Below are 22,434 nucleotides of genomic sequence, written 5' to 3' on the forward strand. Positions count from 1 at the left end.
CGCCACGAGCTATCGGAGCTAGAAGCTGCCTGCGACGAGGAGGAATCGAACTGCGGCTCTAGTCGTCGAAGAGGGCTCTCTCTATGTAACTATTCGGATTCCATAAATCCGATTAACCCTCCAGTGTCAAGAAAAGAAGAAGCTGCGGAGTCCAACTGTGGTTCAACTCGCCGAAGAGGGCTCTTGCAACGCAACTTTTCAGGTTCTATAACTCCGCTTCTTCCCGCAATCGAGTTTCCGCACATATCTTCTTCTACTCCCAGATTGAGCGGTCCGGCTAGTCTTGGCCATGTCCCCCGTTCAACTCTTTCTGCTTCCGTTGCAATTACGACGTCAGAACGGTCGACAGTTCCAGTTTTCACTACAACAAGCCACGCACCGGATTTCCGCTACGTTACCCAACGCTCGACCAGATTTCACCCGACCGTCGACACTTTTCGTTATAGTCCTCCGAATGAACCCCGACACCTTCAAAACCCCTCGAAAAGCTTGTACAATACGGGGTCACGCCCACGTGATCACACGAATCATCCACGTGATCACACGAATCATTGTTGCAGAGGTGAAGTGGGCGAACGCTTTCTACCGAAACCTATAGTGGAGAAGTTCGACGGCGATCCGATGGACTATTGGAGCTTCATCAATCGATACACCATACATATTGGCAGGAAGGTCGATTCGTTTGACTTGAAGCTCAACTACCTTCTGCAGCACTGCCAAAAACATGTTTGCGATAAGGTAAAGCATCATGCTGTAAACCGGAATCCGCAGGATGCTTTCGAAAGTACTCTACAAGATTTATACAACCGCTACGGGCAGCCACACATAGTAGCTCGTCGCTGTGAAAGCCTTCTAAACGAACAACGAAAGCTAGCTGCTAACGATGCCGAAGGTCTAGAGAGATTCGCCGTCCTTCTAACCAACTGCTGCGCAGCTCTTGAGCAAATACGCGGCGCCTCTACAGTCGATTCTGTTGGCTTTATAACGGCCATAGCAGCAAAATTGCCAACTAAATTGAGGGACCGTTGGGTGACTTTTTCTCTACAAGTACAAGATACAGCCGGTCGAGTTGCAGCGTTTTCAGACTTTTCCGAATTCGTCAACCTTCAGAGTAAGGAGGCCAACTCAACTTATGGAAGAAGTTTTTTGGCGGATCAATACAACAAAGATGTAGACCCGCATGGCAACAAAGCTGCCACCTCCAAGTCTAAGCGACAATTTGCTACAACTTACACCACCGTCGTCGCACCAACTTCTACTGAGAGCGAGGCTGTTCGACAATGTCCACTTTGTGAAAAATCCCATCGCCTGGAGAATTGTGAAGAATTTCGTAGAAAGGCCATCTCCGACCGAAAAGAGTACTTGCGAACTGCATTTCGCTGCTACAGATGCTTGCGCCACGGCCATACTGTTCGAAACTGTCGCAGTGACGTCACTTGCAGTCAAAGTGGCTGTAGAAGCCGTTTTCATCATTTTTTGTTGCATTTCGTCAAGACTGAACGTCCCAATATCACAGAAAAGATCGCAGCTCGTCAAAGCTCTGCACGAAGTAACTGCCTACATTCTTTATCGAAGGATGCGGATACGAAGCAACTTTCTGCTTATCTAGACATGGTTCCAATATGCGTTCGTTATGAAGAAAAAGAAGTTCAAACTTATGCGCTGTTAGACTCCGGTTCTAACACGACGTTTTGCGAACGAAAGTTGGCCAGCTTACTGAACGCTACATCTACTGAAAGGTCAACAAGCATCCACCTAAGCACGTTGGGTTCCGAAAAGCGGGAAGTCAATACAGCGTCTATATCGCTATCAATACGCCCCTTGGATGGCAGTGGGGAGATCTTCTTACCGGATGTGTTGCTCATCGACCAAATCCCCGCAAAGCCAACTGTTGCCCCACCTCAATACGAATTGGATCGGCATGAATACCTTCGCGGTGTTAATTTGCCATGCATTACTGGCGGGTCGGTAATGCTACTGATCGGCAACGACAACGCCCTTGCTCATCGTTGCCTGGAGAGTCGTTTCGCACCAAACCCTCGTTATCTTCCAGACGCTATCAAGACACCCTTAGGATGGCTATTAAAGGGACCTTCACTCGCAACTCGATCAACCGAGGATAGCGCTAACTTCCTGTTAAGAACATCGGGTATACCACGAGAGGTAGACGAACTTGCAAGCGCTATTGTCAATGACGAGGAAGAAGTTATTCCCTCTCCACACGAAACTGACGTAACGCACGTGGATTCTCTCATGCGCTGGATAAGTAACCACAAGGAAGCGGCCGAATTCGGTTTACAGTATTCCAGAGAAGACGTTGTAGCTTACAACATGATGTCCAGACTGGTGGAACTTGTAAACGGCCATTTCCAGCTCCCTCTTCCATGGAAGAACGACTCCGCAATCCTCCCCGACAGTATACAGATGGCACGTCGACGATTGACAAGTTTAAAGAAACGCTTATCAAACGACGCAAGGCTTCGCCAACAATACATCGAACAAATAAAGTGTCTACTCGATAAAGGATATGCAGAAGAAGTACCCTCCGATCAGAGTGATACAACGAGTCGCACTTGGTATTTACCGCACCATCCAGTCATAAATCCACGGAAGCCGGACAAGGTTCGAGTCGTCTTCGACTGCGCTGCAAGATGCCAGGGAATCGCCATCAACGATATGCTAATGAAAGGTCCTGATTTAGTGAACTCCCTGGTTGGTGTACTGATGAGATTTCGGAAAGGCCGAATTGCAATAGTGGCAGACATAGAGGCCATGTTTCATCAGGTACTTGTCGCGCCTCGAGACCGTGACGCTCTGCGGTTCCTTTGGTGGCCAGGAGGAGATATGTCCAAAACGCCCTTCCCACATCGCATGACCGTCCATATTTTCGGCGCCCGGTCTTCTCCCAGCTGTGCAACATTTTGCTTGCGCCAAACAGCCAAACAGTTCGGCAAATTATTTCACCCTGGAGTTGCGCAAACCGTATTGAAGGGTTTTTACGTAGACGACTGCCTTGCCACAGCAAACGACTCGACTACAGGAGTCCAACTAGTAAAAGACTTACGAAAGCTACTTGCTAAAGGCGGATTTAAACTGACAAAATGGCTGTCAACAAGTGATGACGTCATGGAATCCGTTCCCGTTGAAGAAAGGGCAAAGGCTGTACAGGAAGTAAAACTGGGCGAAGCAACGCAGCAGCGTGTATTGGGAATCATATGGAACGTAAAGGCCGATGAGTTTCAGTTCGAAATCAGCTTCCCCGAACAACCTCTAACACGCCGTGTCATGTTGTCCATCACAAACTCCTTATTTGACCCGTTGGGGTTCGTAGCGCCGGTCATACTCGAAGCAAGGCTGATCTATAGAGACCTCTGCCATAAGAAGGTAGATTGGGACGAACCAATAACAGGCTCCGAAGAACAGCGATGGAATACATGGCGCCACAGCCTACGTCATCTTCATGACGTAAGGGTTCCTCGTTGCTTCGAACCATTGAATATCCGTCCTTGGACAGGAACTCAACTTCACTTTTTCGCTGACGCTTCCAATTCTGCACGTGGCGCAGTCTGCTACTTACGAAAGTTTAATGAACAAGGTGACGTCAAATGTTCACTCGTTATGGGAAAGTCCTTGCTGTCGGGTGCTGGAAAACACACTATTCCAAGACTGGAATTGGAGGCTGCACTGGACGCCGTGAAGCTATCCCGCCGTATCCAGGAAGAATTGGAAATCCACGATTGTCCATGTATCTTTTGGACAGATTCCTCAATTGTACTTCAATCGTTAAGAGCAGAAACCAAGAATTTTCCGACATTTGCACGAAACCGTCTATCGCAAATCCTCGAACATACGAAATCCTACGACTGGATGCATGTTCCAACCGAATTAAATCCGGCCGATCAAGCTTCACGAGGAATGTGCGCCCAAGCTCTGGTAAAGTCTGGAATGTGGTTCAACGGTCCGCCTTTCCTACAGCTTTCTCCCGACAATTGGCCGAACCGTTTTGCCCAACCACCGACCGCTTCCCCGCAATATGAAAGCTTCAACCTCGATAAGACACCAAAGCAAGTGTTCCTGTGTACGTCCGACGTCCCGGCTACCGATCGCATAATCTTACACTTTTCTTCGCTCTACCGTCTGAAGGTTGCCGCAGCGTGGTTCTTACGAGTGAAATCATTTCTATTGTCCCGAAAACGAAACGAACCCGAAGCCAGCCTTGATTGCTCACCCCTTCCTGTTGAAGAGTTACAGAGAGCAGAAGAAGCTCTAGTGAAATATGTACAACACGAAAACTTCCCGCAGTGGATGAAGTCCGCGGTGCCTAGACTAATGGGAAAGCCCACGCCTCTCTACAAACTTAACCCAAAATTGATAAACGGGGTATTACGTGTAGGAGGAAGGCTGCAAAAGGCACAAATTCCCTTCGATTCCAGACACCCAGCAATTCTCCCACAGCTTTCGCGTCTCGCATACCTCATCATCGACCACGCACATCGAAACATAACCGGTCACTCTGGCGTCAATCACACGCTGAATGCTTTGTGTCAACACTACTGGATTTTAAACGCCAGAGTAGAAGTCAGTCGCGTCATACGCGAGTGTTTGTTTTGCATGAGAAGAGGTGCCAAACCAGGGGAGCAGTTGATGGCCGACTTGCCCATTGCTAGACTTCAAATCCGACAGCCACCTTTCTCCCATACCGGAGTAGACTACTTCGGACCGTTCAAAGTTAAACATCGAAGAAGTACTTTGAAACGATACGGATGTATCTTTACGTGCATGACCACTCGTGCAATACATTTGGAAGTCGCCCCAGACCTCACTACGGACTCTCTTATCAACGCGATGAGGCGCTTCATTTCCAGACGAGGTCCAGTCACCAACATATATTCCGATAACGGAACTAACCTGGTGGGAGGAGAAAGAGAACTGCGTGAAGCAATACGAGAATGGAATCTGGTTCACGTACAGACCTTCTTCAGGCAACGTGAGATTAATTGGCACTTCAATCCTCCGAGCGCTAGTCATTTTGGAGGCGCTTGGGAGCGTATGATTCGATCGGTACGCCGAGTTCTATTGGCAGTGGCGTCCGACAAGCAACTTGACGACGACGCAATACACACACTGTTCATAGAAGTTGAAGATGTCGTGAACTCCCGCCCATTGACGAAAGTTCCATTGGAAGCCGGAGAAGACCTTCCTCTTACTCCAAATCACTTGCTGAAGATTAACCCTGCGATAAGCCTTCCCCCGCTCGTCACCGATGCAAGCGACTGCTACACCCGACAACGCTACCGACTTGTACAGTACGCCGCCGACGCATTTTGGAGGCGCTGGGTAATCGAGTATCCGCGTACTATAATTGCAAGAGGAAAGTGGCTAGACAGAAACGGAAACTTACGACAGAACGACATCGTTCTAATAATGGACCACTCCACTCCTCGTGGTCGTTGGCCTTTGGGCCGTATCGTTAAATTGCACCCGGACAAACACGGAGTTGTCCGCAGCGTTGATGTTACCACATCCGGATCAACATTGACCCGACCAATCGCAAAACTTTGCGTCATCCTTCCAGCAGCCGCAGACGATGACCAGTGACGATGATCGGAAACGGTGATCCCCGATGTACATCCATTATCCCTGACGTCCATCCATGCTACTCTTTGAGTAGCAAACCTCCACGCTACATCCGTAGCAACGAACATTACGCTAGCCGCGAACGGCAAAACTTTGTTTTTGTATAAAAAATATGTTACTTATCGTACCCTATTTTTTGGGGGGAGTTTGTTAGTTTTTTGCCTCTCGCTATTGCTCCATTTCTCGCTTTTGCGCGCGCATAATGGCGCGACGCATCGCATACGCACACTCACTTAATTAGGCGTGGTAGTGCGCGCCTCTCACGTAAAGAATGCAACTAGCTTCTAGCCTTTGGGGCCAATTTAGTTGATATATAAAGCCTTTGTTTTGCGGTGCTTGGTGCAGTCACCACCAGCATCATTACTGAAGACACTATACACGCCAGACATCAAACTTTGAAAACCTGCACCGATTTCTCTACTGTTTTGATTTGTACCGTGCGAAAATTGTACGTTCGCTATTGTCCTTGTAGACGCAAGCAATAATAGAAAGAAGTGTTGAGTATTGCAAAGCTTGATTTCTACAGTATTATTGACACTTCTTCGACACCTGCTCGCTTGGCTTCCAACCCCTTTTCTTAACAGTAACAATATTCAGGAAAATATTTTCACCAGTCATCCCACCATCTTGAAAATATTAAAACTAAGATTTGAGTTGCGTTTTGTGACATGAAACCACAACCCTATCTAAAGATCACATGCTTTAGACTCCGGTCACGACGTAACTTTGTGACGTCATCTCTAAAAATATTCGTGCGTTCCGTCAAGAAAAATATTTTCTACTTTTTTAATACAAAGACGTGACCAGCAACTTAAACCTTAACATTTCGATTTGCTCTAAACTATTGTGTATCGTACAGAGGACAATTACGTGAAGGAGTTCGTTGTTCCGATCATCCGAGATCTACTCGACAAGAATTATGAACGACTAAGCATGGGGCCGCACCTACCGGGGCTTCCCCCTACCAAGGGGAGTCCCCGCTTCTTCGAGGACTTTCTGGAATATTGTTCATCCAAGGAGTGGAAGGCGTTCATCAGCAACTGCGTGAGTTAATCGAATTAACTGATGTTTACTTGTACATAACAACACATACGTACTTTACAACTGGCAATATGGGAAATTAGAAGCTGACACACGTTTAAGTTGTCCAGGGTTGCCACAAAGTCTAAATCTTTGCAAGTTTTGAATTCATTGTGTATTAAAAAGTTGTTAAACACGTCGAGCGTGATTTTCTGCGTAAAAGGAGATCAATTTCTCCCAAGGGTTTTTAGTAAATCTCTAATCGTTTCGTACTTTTAAAAGCTGATTGGCATTTTTTTTAAATCGGGCGATAACCGATACTACTACGAAAATTATCGGACAATAACCGATACCAATGCAAAGTACAAGACAAATACTGAAATTACAACAAAGATCGAACAATTACCACGTAAAATGTCATACTTATACACATCGATACTAACTTCAAAATATCGGACGAATGCCGATATTTTCGACCCTGGATCTAATCCTCAATTCGATCGTTTTATTGGTGCCAGGTCATGCAGAACGCTCAGCAGTTCCGCACCAGTAGTTTCGCCGACCTAACGTCATGTGTGACGTCATACGCGGAATCTGCGTCCGACGAACTCAAGGTTTCCCACCACAAGAGTGCGCGAGAGAGGGGAGAGGTCAAGCTCAGGTTCAAAGCCGAGGTGATTGTCATCAAACAATCTATTGTTCTAGTTTGAAGCTGTTTTATGATCCCTTATTATTCATTATCCCGGTTTTAATTTTTTTTTTTATTATTATAATTAGTGCTTCGTTTAACAATGTTTTATTATGAATTTTCCAATTATTAATTTTTAAAAGAAACCTCTTAGTTAAAAACTTTTTCGGCAAGGCTTCTATAATAACTTTTACTCCATATATGGATTTGACTCACTGCTTTGTTTGTTGAACTTCAAATAAAGATGAAACATTATTATTTTCACTCTGCGCGTGTCAAACAATTTGAATGATATATGGTTAATAATTTTAGGTATTCTTTCAATTAAAGAAAGTCTATTTTTTTGAGTAAATTGCCAAAACGTTTGAGATTTTATATTTTTATACTTCTGTTATTCATCTTGCTCTTAATTTGATTTTTCTTGGTACATGTGCATATAATCATATTCCTAATGATTCCCAGTTCGAGTCTGACTTGTACAAACGGCAGCAACATGAGGAAGATCGTCAGTTGAGGATCGGGAAGTCGCTCCACAACCAGAACACAAACGTACTTCGTCAGTGGAGAGCGACCAAGAGGTTCCTGGCCAGCGAACGCGGGCTCTGGAGGGACAGGTCAGTGACGTAATGTGTTCTTGTGATTACGTAATATGTTCTTATATTGGCGCAACATCTGCGTCGTAACTTCATTAGGAGAAGTGCTTCTCTGTAGAACACATGATGACGTAGTTGCGGGCAATGGGGAATAGGGACGTCCGATAATATCGGATCGGGGTCGATACCCGATACTAAGTGGCAGTGTGGCTGAGAAAAAAACATTTTTTGCTCGTCCGATACTAGGGGTGAATGAGTTGGGGTTGGGGGGTGACTTCGTAACTTTGACGTAATAACGTATATTTTTAGAAATGTTTATTTATAACTGTCACCTAAGCAATGTTTATCCTAAAGTAAACACTGAAAAATTTTACTTTGTTTAAATTGAATTTATTTATTTATTTGTTTGTATTCGTCACTGAGTAAATAAAAATATGACATAATACATTGAAACACAAAAATAAACAACGGTTATTAACATAGTGAAATGATAAAAGTAACAGTGAACGGCTTCTTAGGGTCACAACCCTAGAGGTGTTAACGTAGATTGTCCCTAAAAACACAAAGTGAGACACTAGGAAATTAAAACGTGTTTGTGATTCTCAATTAGTACAATTTTTCTTGCTCGTTGCTTCTCGGGCGTATTGCATGTCAGATGTCAATGTATCTACTCACAGTGTATATGATCATAATTTACAAAAAGGTTTGATTTATACGATTTCCTACCCCAGTAATAAAGATTTGCAACCAAGCCAGTGTTCCGATCTAAACCCGGCAAAAAACATAAATAAATTTGACCCATGAGGCTAAAGTAGTAAATGTGTTAACACTACATTCAATGTGCGATAATGTTTGCAGGAACCCTGAGAAAACCTACTGGAAACTTTCAAACGCCGAGAACTTTTCGAGGATGCGACTCAAACTTACTGAGAATTACAACTTCGATCTTCACGAGGACGCAAGCAGGCTGAGAGACAATCTCGCACCAACCGTTGTCAAGGTAAGCCCTTGGTTAAATATCAAACTTCAAATAATTGATACAAACTGTTGAAACACTCCCCCGTCAAACAGTTCTTTAAATTAAAGCTGGAAAACATATTGCCCAGCCAATGAAGCAAAACCGTCGTTAGTTCGAAGATTTGGTGATCTCTTAATTCTTTGAAGGTCCATGAAATCTTTCTCTTTTCTATTTTATAAAAGTTGCGAACGTAAAACCAGCATCGAAACTTGAAATTTGCTCTGAAAAACACTAAACAAACAAATAAGCACCAGAAGACCTTACTTTCAGTTAACACGATGCCTGTTATCAACAACATATTCACTCAAACCCCAAATTAACAAACAAACAAAAAAGAACAGTAGTTTTGTTACTTAGAATTGTTGCGTGTCTAGTCCATATAATTCATGTAAATGTGTTTCTAATAATTTTAAATCCTATTCCTTTAAGCTATAGTTATTTTAACATAGTTGATTAAAATACTTATCGGTCACCAAAGCCAAACCTTAGAAACCGCGTATAATCTATTCTCAGGTTGATTTGTCGAACCAAGGAGCGCTTGTTCCCGCCAGCGCGGTGCTGCCCTCCAGTGACGCGTCAAAGGAGGATGATAGTGTTGGTGACGAGGATTGGAGTATGCTGGCTCCAAACATCAGGTCCAACAATATGTTGGCAAATACCCGCCTGTACAAAACTAATGAACCTCCTAAACATTTTGGATTCTGATATTAAATAGTTCTGTTAGATTTGATTTTAGGTCTGTTCGAAATGAACCTTGAATAGTAATTAGCTAAAAAAGTTAGAGTCATGATTACTGTTCCACTTATACGACTTTAAATACGACATGTTGGACAATAATTATTATCATCATCCGATCCAAAAAAACGTTGTTACCACGACATTAAAGCAAAGTAAAGTTGATAATGGAGCATGCTTTTGCGTTAGGAAACCTATTTATCTTCATTTGTCAAAATCACCTCCCAAGTATAAACCTCTACGTTGGATAACTATGGCTTGAATACGAACGTCAATCGGCACCGATGACACCTGAGCTTTAAACCAATTCATATATCGGTTATATTCAACCACAAGTTACAACCGGCCCTTTAAATAATGACTCGTGTGTTATAGCGCCTCCAGCGAGGAGCAGGTTGCCAAGGAGAAGCAAGTGACGTCAGTTGATTGTCAGCTTGTGACGTTGATGGATGTTGTGCTCGGGAAACTTGAGATAACCACAACTCACGTTTACTTCTACGATAAAAGCAACGACGAAGGTGCTTTCGTGTGTTGTGTGTTTGCCTGAAAAACTAGAACACACCTTCAGCAGAATTTAAACTTTAGCGTTTTTAGTTTTTTTTTCAATTTAATTTTAATAAAATCTGAGATGTTAATCGCACCTCGTTGTTTAGGATTAGGCGTTTGTCTGAACTTGGTAATTCATCAAAGCAGGTCATGAATTTAAAATTTATTACGGGGGTTTCGATATAACTAATATAACTATCTGATTTCATTTGATAGTTAAAAACAGTATCAAGTAATAATTTGTGTTTTTTTGAAAATAGTTTATGGAAATCCAAGTCCTTGCTAAGGGAACTAAGTTCTTAACATTACAAACAGTTAAAATAATAATAAACATGTCCCACCAAAATATCAACATGGCCCTTAACATTTGTTCTTCAACATATTAGTTAATGTTAACCCAGGTATGATGTTGTACTCTCTTGTGTGACGTAACACTATTGTTTAACCTTTAACGTAACACTTTCTTTTTATGACGTAATATTCTTGTATGAATCTTTAATATGCTCAGGTCCGGAGCCGAGTCTGGACTTCAAGTGGTCACTTTCCCAGCTGCGCGAAGTCCACTTGCGGCGCTATAACCTGCGCAAGAGCGCCCTCGAGTTGTTCCTGGTCGACCAGACAAACTACTTCGTCAACTTCCTGGAGCCGACACACAGACAAACAGTTTACAAATCCATCCTCAGTGTGCGACCCCCCAACCTTATGTACTATGGGATGCGAACTCCACAAGAACTTTTAAAGGTTTGCTAAGTTTACAATATGAATGGGATTTGTTAAATCACGTTGCTTTTTTATGCGTGTTCTTTTTTAAATTAAACCTTTTTTTAATGTTGTTTTAATTTGCAAATAAAAAAAATCGCAGATCGAATGTTGATTAGTGGTACTGTTTTTTTCTTAAGTTCGTTTTACCTTGAATAAATAAATCTTGCTGAAAACAAATGTATTTTTTTCGACACCAATTCTTATCGGTAAAATTGTATTACCTATACGTTTGACTGCATATACAATAAAAATGGAACAAACAATTTTATCTTGTGTTAGAATGATGCCAAAATGGATATTTATAGGGGCCTAAGTTTATTGCGACATTTTATAATTTCGAACAGCACAAAATTACCGATATTTTTGCATTTATTTTTTCAATACCTAAAATTGTGTACCATTTTTTGATATTTTAAATACCTAAATTGTATAAAGTTGATTATTTCTGCGTATTTTGTCGACCTTGCGTTCACACAATTGTGTTGTAATAAGTTGATTATGACGTCATTACATCGCGCGCAGGCGTCAGGTCTCACACAGAAGTGGGTCCAACGTGAGATCACAAACTTCGATTACTTGATGCAGTTGAACACGATTGCGGGGAGAACTTACAACGACCTCAGTCAGTATCCTGTGGTGAGTTGTTAATAGCGGGATAGGAAGGATGGATTGTCAGACTTTTGCCTACATTACAATTAGGATTACATCTTCTAAGTTTTTCCTAATTAAGAATTTACAATTAGGGCTTTTTTTAGTTTTCCAAAGTATTACAGAATCAAATTAGACCTCAAACATTTTAAAGAAAACAAAAAATACCACTTTCTAGTTTTTTAAAATTAGATAAAAAAGTTTAAGTTTTCAGTTCCATGAATTATCTAAGAACTGTCCTTAGGATTTGAGCTGACCCAAAGTAGACAGAATTTCCGGGTTTCGGGAAACTTAGACATGAAGTAAGCTTGGAGCTTGAATTTATTTTGATAAAATCTAGTTTATTTTACAATCAATTTCAATAAAATCACAACCATAAACAAACGAGATAGTTACGGATGGTAACTTTCTATTTATACTTACTCAACGTACTAACAAGTATCCCGCACCTACTTATTTTTTTTTTTTGGTTTTCAGTTCCCGTGGATTTTGAAGGACTACACATCGGAGAAACTTGATTTAAGCGACCCTGATGTTTACCGAGACTTGTCCAAACCTTGCGGGATTCTTAACCCAAAGAACGAAGCTGAAGGTTGGTTGTAAGACAAAAGTACCAGACTATTAAATTCGTTTTAACCACTTTAGTGGAGAGAATTTGACAGAAATTAGGAACATAGTATTATGCGATATTCTTCGAATTCATTTTATGAAAAAAAAAATATTATTCCGAGCATAAAGTAGAAAGCTTATGAAAGTAGTTGTATTGATGTTTTAAATAAGTTGTCAGTGGTTCTTTTTTATATAAGCAGTAAATTGCAAGATAAAGCATATACCTTGTTTATGTGCTATATTCTCCATTTGTAAATAATGTCAGAAAATAGTTTAAGTTTACTTAACGGTCACTTAGTACAAGTTTATTGACATTAGTCAACCGCCAAGAAAATAAGTACACGCTACAACTGAGCTTCGTTGAGGTTCGAACTCGCAACCTCAGCCAGTTGCCGCTGCATCCTGCTCAACATATTACAACATGTTACAACAAATTACTGCGTCGCTTTATACAAACTTGCTCGTGCAGTTCAGGAGAAGTACGACCACTTCGAGGATCCGGTGGGAGTGATCAAGAAATTCCACTACGGCTCCCATTATTCCAACGCAGCATCCGTCCTATTCTTCCTCATACGGATGGAGCCATTCACAACTCTGCACATTCAACTGCAGGCTGGAAGGTTAGTTACCAATGTAACACACTACTGTAATGCATTACAACAAATTACAACACACATAACAACACACATTACAGCATATGTTACAAACGTTACAACTCTACAATAGTGAAACACATCCAACGCAAAAATTGGCACTTTAGCCAAAAAGGTCTGATTCCAATGGTTTAGGATTCCAAATTACAACCAAACCATAGCTGGGTTTCTCAATTTTGGGGCATAATGGTTGGAGGTTGTAGTAAGACGTAATAAGAATATTTCTTAATTGATTTTTCATGTCAGATACACGTAAAGGTCATATTATGAAAGTGATATATAATGTGCACTAACCGAAAAACAATCCCGAAGTGAAACTTTGGCCAGCGAAGAAAAGCACAAGTAATCTATCACTCTTCAAGAAACTTAATAATTTATGTAAAAATATTACGTGAACCACTTTGATAGAACAAAATAGAACCCCATCCCGCATTAATGCCAATATGTTTTACTCCAATTCGCTCATATTCGCTCATATTTCTTCCTTTAGATTCGACTTGTCTGATCGTCAGTTCCATTCGATCCCAGCAACCTTCCAAGCGATGATGGAAACAAGCAACGACGTGAAGGAACTCATCCCCGAGTTCTTTTACATGCCAGAGTTCCTCAACAACTCTAACAGTGAGTCCATAAACAATAAGTGCAATAAAACTTTAAACCCTAGTGGAACCAGGATGAGGCATTTTTAGAAGGAATTTATAATTCACCTTTACTAACTTCGTCAGTTTCTCAAAATAAAGTTGTTGTTCCACACTGCTTCAACCAACGTCTGGAATTTGTGTTTGGACATATATTCAACATAGGAATTATTCCAATGAATACTAGAACATTTTCTATATTGATAAACATAACACTTATGACTTCAATTTTAAAATCTCTAGCGTCTTGCAACAGTTTAAAAAGTTCTACTTTCTATGCTTGACGTACATTTATAATTAAAAAGAACCAACATTTGTATGTGCAACTAGTGGCAAAACTAATTTAAGCACCTTAACTCACCTTAACCCTGTTTACCCACTTAACCCACTTTTGCCCCCAGACTTCGATCTTGGCAAACTTCAATTCTCCAAGGAACGTGTCGGTGACGTCATACTTCCGAAGTGGGCGAAATCTCCCGAAGACTTTATTTATCAGGTTCCACAAACTTATAACACAATATTTTAAAAGGACTTTAATTATCAGGTTCTTTTCATCTTATTTTCCACTTTTTTATGAAACATTATTTTATTACTAACTTTGTTTATTCATTGAAATTTTTAATGTATTTAATCACTATTAATTATGACGTCAGCACCGTAAGGCCCTTGAGTCTGATCACGTGTCAAACAACCTCAACAAGTGGATTGACCTCGTGTTCGGGTTCAAGCAGAGAGGCGAAGAAGCGGTGAAAGCGTTCAACGTCTTCTACTACTGCACATATGAAGGTAAATACAAGCGTCTGTGAGTTCCATTTGAAGAAATTTACTGCGTAATTTTGTTTTAAAAAAATTAGGATTATATCAGTTTGTTTGATTGTTTACTGGGCCACAATTTTTATCGTAATTTATCGCAATATTTTTCCAAATTTATAATTTTATTCCGCTTCAACTATTGCAACTTTACAAATTTTTCACAAGCGTTAGTAAGTGTTACATCGACACTTTTATTTATTTATACTGAACATGGGTTTGCACTTTTATTTAATAACAAGAAATCAATCAAAAGTTAATATTTTTACCTTCACCTCCAGTGGCAGCCCCAAAATAATTTATAATTCCGTTTTTTTCTGCCATTTCTGCATTTTATTGCTCTAACAATTTTGCTTGCTTCCATTTTGTCTTAAAGTTCCACATTTCAACCTCAATTTGCGCACAACTTTACCCAAATCTCAAAGTTTCCATTTATCCTGAATTTTAATTTTAATTAGAGTGTTTATTCTATTTTTCTTTAATTTACTTTTATTTCAAACGTTTTAACCTAACAACGTGAAACTTGCCCCACAGGAGCGGTTGACCTGGATGCAATAAGCGACCCGATCCACCGCAAAGCAGTGGAAGGGATGATCAACAACTTCGGCCAGACTCCGACCCAGCTCCTCCGCGATCCGCATCCGAGGAGGATGAGCCAGGAAGAAGCGGCGAGGAAAGTTGCATCTGGAAGGATTATGTCGACCCTCAGTGTGGGGGATGTGAAGACGCCAAACGTACTCGAGCAACCTCAGCAGCTCAAGGCCTTCTTCGTCGAGGTTTGTATTGACTGCTATTATAATATTGGGGTTAAATTCGATGATACCAAATCTATGATCGTATGTTGTCCGATAATATTGTTGTTTTTTTATCTAATTCCTGAAGAGTTCAATAGTCCAGTATGCAAGGAGCGTCATTAATCGTTTCGAAGTTAATGTTCGGCAATATTAAATGGCAAAATTTTTGAAAGTAAACAAGCTTAACTTTCTCTTAACAACAGAGCTTCGTTTTCTTCAGCATTTTTAATTTAACTCTTAAACTTAAGGATACTGCTATAATATACGCTTTTGTATTTAGGTGAAGTTAAGTATCCAACTCATGTGAGAATTTTGTATCTACGTTAGGGTGCCTATGTTTAACCTATCTTAGCAGTTTTATTTGTTAACCCATCACTATTCTACCTTCCATTAATTCTCTTCTGACTAATTTTTTAATCTTTACCTGATTTTAAATCTTATTTTGTTATTCCTATTGTTACGTCAGATAATGGGCAACAACGACCCGCTTGTCTACGTAGCTGTTCCCAGGAGCCAATCACATTCCTTCATTCAGTCCGGGATGCCGGATGCCATGGTAACCGTGAGTGAGGGAAGCGTCATCGGACTTCACGGATGGCTGCCTTATGATCGAAGCATCACGAACTACTTCACCTTCGAGAAGGACCCGGCTGTTGAGCATGTGTGAGTTCGTGATGCCTTTTCATGAGTTTATGAGTTCGTGATGCATTTCATGAGTTTTTCACGGATGCCTTATCACGAGGTTATCACCAAGAGAAATGCATTATTATTTACCTATCGCCTTGTTGAGTAGCAACTATTCAAATTTGCACAATAAAGTTTTTTTCTTAATCCGCCGAAAGTTTAAAAATAGTTGCTCTTATTCCAACCCCTGGTTTACCCTCAGTAAACTGCGAAAGACGGTGAAGGGGCTTTTGTCGCCGGGACTCCACCTCTCGCCCCATCTCTTTATAGTCAGCCACGACGCGAAGTTCCTCATTGTGGGTGGATTCTGGGACAACACGATAAGGATCATGACTGTCAAGGGGAGAACTGTAGCCTGCTTGGTGCGGCACCTCGGTAAGCACAATGCTGGTTTACTTTATGCGGGTTGGAGATTGATTTATTTGCCTGAAATTATTCTAACGTTAAAATATTAAAATATTAATAGGAATGTGTTTAATTTAGCTTTTCCTTTTAATTGATCTTACAGTTTAAATGAAAGTTAGTAGTTTGTGTATTGCTGTAACCAAAATTGGATAAAATCAAAGTTCAAACACAGTTAGGTAAATATTTTTTATACTTAATCAAAGCCAGTCGTTTATAAGTTTTTAGGCGAAATATATTTCGCCCCAAAATAAGGCGTCATCAGTCTCTAGAAATAAACAAAACAAAAGTCATTGTCGTCATTTACCTCGAAGGGCGAGGAGATTTATTTTCTTTTCAGTTTGCCACAATTCTTTGTAAATGTCTTGATCATCTCATCCTAAATAATCAGGTCATACGCTTGTGTTAATCTACAGACGTGGTGACTTGCTTGGCGTTGGATCACACTGGAAACAACCTCATATCGGGATCCTATGACACAACCTGCATCATTTGGAAGGTAAAATCAAAAGCAGCGGGTTTACTGCGGATATGACTAACTTTCCTCTACACAATAAATACTTTGTTGGCTACACTATGCACGGATCTGTAAGGTAGCTTGATAATTATTTGGAAAGCAAAAAATGTCAATCTTGATCAAGTTGTTTCGATACGCAATTGTATCTTCTTCAGTTAATGTGATTGAAAAGTAAATCAAAACAACGCTCATAATGATAAAAAAGAAAAATAAGTTGCAATAATTCAATCTAATATTATTTTGTCAGTGCATTTTACAGAGGCAATACTAATTTACTAATTAACATTACAAATTACGTAAATTACGGCCAAAATTTAGGAGGAACTTTTTTGTGCATTCTCAATATTGTTGAAATATCACAATTCAAAAGTGCGCCTTGATTTCACTTTTATAACAAAAATGCAGAGAATAAAATGAATATACTGTTGCTGCCAGGCAAGAATAAAAGTCAAACTCGTTAAAGCGATTTTTTTGTTTGAAGTTTTGCGCGATTTTTATATACAAGTATTTTTTATTTTTCATATATTTTGACAAACCTCACGATTGTTGTTTTATCACAGATGACGTCATCAGGGGGTATATCGGGCGGACTTTCCGCTCATCCGGTTCACATACTTTACGGTCACGAGGACGTTGTCACTTGTGTCGTCATAAACACCGAACTCGACGTCGCCTTGTCGTCATCAAAGGTAACAATCGTTGTCAATCCAAATTTAATATAATAAGGAATTAAATCTGATGATTTTTTTGTGAAGCCAAATATTATCAATAGCGCGCTGTAGGGCACGAAAAGGAACCTTTAATTTAACAAGAGTGTTTTTTTAATTCAAATCTGCTGAAGGTACTTGAGATTTTATTCCGTAACTACATAACTACAACCTGAATACTATAACCTTTTTTACCCAGCAACGCTTTCAACATATTTAAACTATGTCAAGTTCTAATCATAACACATAACCAGCACATACACACAACCTTACACACATACCCCTCACTTCCAGGATGGCACATGCGTCATCCACAGCGTCCACAAAGGCAACTACGTGCGCACAATCCGGCCAGAGGTCAACAACCCAAGGTCACATAATGTTCCCGCCATCGCCATGTCTGGGGAGGGGAGGATCGTCCTCTACGCAAGGTCAAAGGACGAAGCCGGCAAGGTGGTTCCCCTAATATTTATATAAGCTGAATATCTTGGCAATTCAAAATTTTCTCCGGCTTTTTGAAAATGGTGAAATTAATATTGAACAGCTTTTCAGCTGCAGTGATTAAAAGCAAACTTGGGTAACTTAATGTTTTTTTTAGTTTTTGGTTCAAATAGTTAAACTAGAGTAGATTTTACTTATTTAGAATAATTTAAGTGAACCACAATTACTTACAATGCTTAGAACAAATTCTGTTTTTACGAAAAAAATGCTACTTAAAGGAAAGAATTAACACAATTTACAAAGTATGTCTGTGTGTTTGTAACCTGTGTGTCTGTGTATTTGTAACCTGTGTGTCTGTGCGTTTGTAACCTGTGTGTCTGTGTGTTTGTAACCTGTGTTTGTAACTTGTGTGTCTGTGTGTTTGTAACCTGTGTGTTTGTAACCTATGTGTCTGTGTGTTTGTAACCTGTGTTTGTAACTTGTGTGTCTGTGTGTTTGTAACCAGTGCGTTTATAACCTGTGTTTGTGTTTGTAACCTGTGTGTCTGTGCGTTTGTAACATGTATGTATGTGTGTTTTTAACCTGTGTGTCTGTGTATTTGTAACCTGTGTGTCTGTGCGTTTGTAACCTGTGTGTTTGTAACCTGTGTTTGTAACTTGTGTGTCTGTGTGTTTGTAACCAGTGCGTTTGTAACCTGTGTGTTTGTAACCTATGTGTCTGTGTGTTTGTAACCTGTGTTTGTAACTTGTGTGTCTGTGTGTTTGTAACCAGTGCGTTTATAACCTGTGTGTCTGTGTTTGTAACCTGTGTGTCTGTGCGTTTGTAACCTGTGTGTCTGTGTGTTTGTAACCTGTGTTTGTAACTTGTGTGTCTGTGTGTTTGTAACCAGTGCGTTTGTAACCTGTGTGTTTGTAACCTGTGTGTCTGTGTGTTTGTAACCTGTGTTTGTAACTTGTGTGTCTGTGTGTTTGTAACCAGTGCGTTTATAACCTGTGTGTCTGTGTTTGTAACCTATGTGTCTGTGTGTTTGTAACCAGTGCGTTTATAACCTGTGTGTCTGTGTTTGTAACCTGTGTGTCTGTGCGTTTGTAACATGTATGTCTGTGTGTTTGTAACCAGTGCGTTTGTAACCTGTGTGTTTGTAACCTATGTGTCTGTGTGTTTGTAACCTGTGTGTCTGTGCGTTTGTAACATGTGTGTTTGTAACCTGTGTGTCTGTGCGTTTGTAACATGTATGTCTGTGTGTTTGTAACCAGTGCGTTTGTAACATGTGCGTTTGTAACCTGTGTGTCTGTGTTTGTAACCTGTGTGTCTGTGCGTTTGTAGCATGTGTGTCTGTGTGTTTGTATCCTGTGTGCCTGTGCGTTTGTAACATGTATGTCTGTGTATTTGTAACCAGTGCGTTTGTAACCTGTGTTTCTGTGCGTTTGTAACCTGTGTGTTTGTAACATGTGTGTCTGTATGTTTCTAACCTGTGTATCTGTGTATTTAAAACCGGTATGTCTGTGTGTTTGTAACCTGTGTGTCTGTGTGTTTGTAACCTGTGTGTTTGTGTGTTCCAGGAGAAGCACTTCCTCCATCTTTACTCGATCAACGGACAACATCTGGCGCTCGACTGCTTGGAGGCTAGGCTCGGTCACATGACCATCTCGGGGGAGCACCTTGTGACAGGAGACCTCAGGGGGGTGCTGGTCGTCAGGGAACTTGTCAGGTGAATATTAGGGGGGTTAGTGGCAAGTTACTGTTGGAAGGCTGTGAGACTCGTTAAAAGTATTCGAGGAAAGGAACAAGAACCTCACTGCAAGTTTGTTGTGTTTAGCCTGCCTGCTTGCATCATTTATCGACAGATTCGGTGAAGAGTCTGCAATGGCTTTCGGTCTACTAATGATCTGAAGCCGTAGATCACAGTTGTCGTACACATATTTGTGTGCATCTTACACTTCGTAACAACCTTAGCTTTTCCTTAACAAAGATAAAGTACAGTTAAATTTGTTTTGGATGCAATTACGAATTCAATTTTGATAACATTTTTATCTGAACCACAAGTTAATAAATGGGTGGAACTATATAAAGACAATTTGTTGAATTTGAAATCCCCACAATATTTCGCACAATCGTGCTTCATCAGGTCAAAGTAGAAATAAAGACAATTAAAATGCGCGAAGTATAGACGCACAAGCGCGAGTAAAAAGCGATAATTGATGAAGTCTATCATATCGTGTGTTACTGACGCAAAAAAAACAAAATAACACGATGTCTGCGCTTCAAAGTACGCTGGGTGTAAAAGCCTGCTATGTGAAGCAATTTAACATAAAATCCAAATCGCGATTAGGACAAATACGGCCATTTACAAAGATTAGTTGATAAAAGTTGTTATTAAATGTTTTTTTTTTTTTATATTTTCTTTGTCTGAAGATAATCAAGTTCGACTCAAAAAGTTTACATCCAGCCTGTGATCGCCAATCCTTACAGTTACCCGACCTTTAAAAATAAAAACAAAATGAAACTAATGTCTGGAGGTTGCAGTAAGACGTGCAATGAATACCGAACCCCGCACACAAGTAGGGAGCATTTTGAACGTTTCGAATAACTTTTAATGCGGAAAACAAATAAAGAACTATTTGTAACGCTCGAAGTGTTCAAAATGTTATTCCTACTAAATTCCTAATCAACAAAAGAATCAATTTTTTTAGTAATTCCAATCAACTCACTTTTAATTTTCCAGTTTCAATGAGATTTCTTGCCTTCGTTTGTGTCGACCAATCACGTGCGTGTTCGTCACTAAGGGGATGTCCCACATTTTAGCCTGTCTCCACGATGGAAAGCTCATTGTGGTGGGGGTGGACCGGCCCGCTAAACCACGTGGTCTCTTCACGTCATAAGGTGTGACGTCATATGCAAGATATGACGTCACACTCATTGCAGTTTTGTTGCTGGTGTCTTTTCAAGGCAAATCGTCGCAATATTGGCATTCTAAATGCTTACGGGCGGTTTAAGACTTTCGGTTGAAGTTAAGATGCTTGTAAAACGCAAAAAACTACTTTTTAGTGATTTTATTTTATAAACTCGACAGAAAATGCGTCCGGTGTTGTATTATTGCGTTTATGTGTTTATGTTAAAAGATATTTTAGTAGTGTTTGAGATTTGTTCGCATTCTGCTGTTATGTAGCTTCTTCTTATTTTCTCCTATTGTGTAAATACCTAATATATGCAAGAAACTTGCACTTTTTAAATATTTGCGATTCGTCTTCCGAAGAAGGCGATTATTTCATTTCACACCAAACCCTAAATCGGTCTTTCAAACCAACCCTAATATTTCGTAAGTATGAGTCGAGTTACAAATGCACTTCATTGAATATTTTAATTTAATCTCTTGTTATAAACTAGAAATTTTGCACCTTGTGAATTAAAAGTGAATTCCAGAAACCTTACAATCATTTAAACATGACCTATCGCATTTTTTCACAACTCAGATTTTCACAGTCACTTGTTATTCTCATCTTTATCGTTTTTTTAACGCGTTTGGTTGAATCGTTTAATTGCACTTTATTTTTACGTTGTTGCTCGAAATCAATCGCCAGGATTCAAACCCCGAACCCTCAAACTTCTAGTTAAAAAACTTAAAACTTGGCTTATTATGTAGTGGAGCCTTGCAACAGAAATGAGAGTCAGGGCATTTTGTAACTTGGTTGAACTGAGTATTTTCTAAGTAAAAGTTTGATGATTCTCCGATGTTGTGTGTTACAATATTCCTAAAAACTTAATCGGATAATTTAGTCTTTTAGGGGGATATTACCCCAAAACCCTCTCTAAATTCACGACTCTATTGATTGACATTATTTTTAATTATTGACTTCATAAACGTTTACACCAACATCCAACTATTATTGATCTAAAAATGTGCGTCATAAAAAGTTTTTTAGGATTCTTTTATAAAAATGCCTATTTTCCAAAATAAAATCTATCATATAGACAATCGCCGATTGTTGTGCAATAATAATTATCGAACCCATTCATTGTTATCTGATTTTGCGCAAACAGGTTGATTGTTATGACATAAAACCAACTACAAAGCTTGCAATATTCACATTTTACCGGCACGCGTTTTGCAACTTGCACTCGTTCCATTTTAAATCGACATTTTGCGATTTTACAAATATTTATCTTTTTGGGTGGCTAGTTTATTTGTTATTGTGATGTCACAGATTCGATACTGTATTGTTACGTCATTATATAGCCGCACAATGCAGTGTGTTTCATATTCTCGAATAGATGCACCTTTTCTACGTGAATTGATAAATACATAAGATTTCTATCCTTTGTGATGTTTTAACCAAGTTGATTGTGACGTAATATCGAGGTGATTGTGACGTTAAACATGGAACAATAGTCAAGTATCCAGGTTTGATGCGAATAAATTATTTTCAGTAGAACATCAAAAGGCAACATTTTCCATTATAGTTTTTTAAATATTACGAATATATTTTTATTTTTGTCGCTTTTAAACTGAATGGTGGAATATTTCAACAAAA

General features: G+C 40.0%; 1 protein-coding gene across 1 annotated transcript in view; it reads left to right on the forward strand.

Annotated features, from left to right (window-relative positions):
- The window catches only part of LOC146131728 (neurobeachin-like protein 1), a 48,856-nt gene extending 26,640 nt beyond the window's left edge, over positions 1–22,216 (forward strand). Inside the window, exons 40-60 of the mRNA XM_083397030.1 lie at positions 6,497–6,681; positions 7,176–7,331; positions 7,808–7,959; positions 8,797–8,938; positions 9,470–9,591; positions 10,067–10,209; positions 10,746–10,978; positions 11,522–11,635; positions 12,125–12,239; positions 12,726–12,876; positions 13,400–13,530; positions 13,949–14,043; positions 14,201–14,333; positions 14,892–15,133; positions 15,618–15,814; positions 16,038–16,210; positions 16,654–16,736; positions 17,315–17,443; positions 17,756–17,917; positions 19,465–19,613; positions 20,628–22,216. Of these exons, the coding sequence (XP_083253156.1) occupies positions 6,497–6,681; positions 7,176–7,331; positions 7,808–7,959; positions 8,797–8,938; positions 9,470–9,591; positions 10,067–10,209; positions 10,746–10,978; positions 11,522–11,635; positions 12,125–12,239; positions 12,726–12,876; positions 13,400–13,530; positions 13,949–14,043; positions 14,201–14,333; positions 14,892–15,133; positions 15,618–15,814; positions 16,038–16,210; positions 16,654–16,736; positions 17,315–17,443; positions 17,756–17,917; positions 19,465–19,613; positions 20,628–20,784 (3,164 nt within the window). The 3' untranslated portion in view covers positions 20,785–22,216. The remainder of the gene's footprint in view (positions 1–6,496; positions 6,682–7,175; positions 7,332–7,807; positions 7,960–8,796; positions 8,939–9,469; positions 9,592–10,066; positions 10,210–10,745; positions 10,979–11,521; positions 11,636–12,124; positions 12,240–12,725; positions 12,877–13,399; positions 13,531–13,948; positions 14,044–14,200; positions 14,334–14,891; positions 15,134–15,617; positions 15,815–16,037; positions 16,211–16,653; positions 16,737–17,314; positions 17,444–17,755; positions 17,918–19,464; positions 19,614–20,627) is intronic.
- Positions 22,217–22,434: the final 218 nt, after the last annotated feature.

Source organism: Ascidiella aspersa, chromosome 9 (genome assembly GCF_963924565.1).
Source record: "Ascidiella aspersa chromosome 9, kaAscAspe10.2, whole genome shotgun sequence".
NCBI lineage: Eukaryota > Metazoa > Chordata > Ascidiacea > Phlebobranchia > Ascidiidae > Ascidiella > Ascidiella aspersa.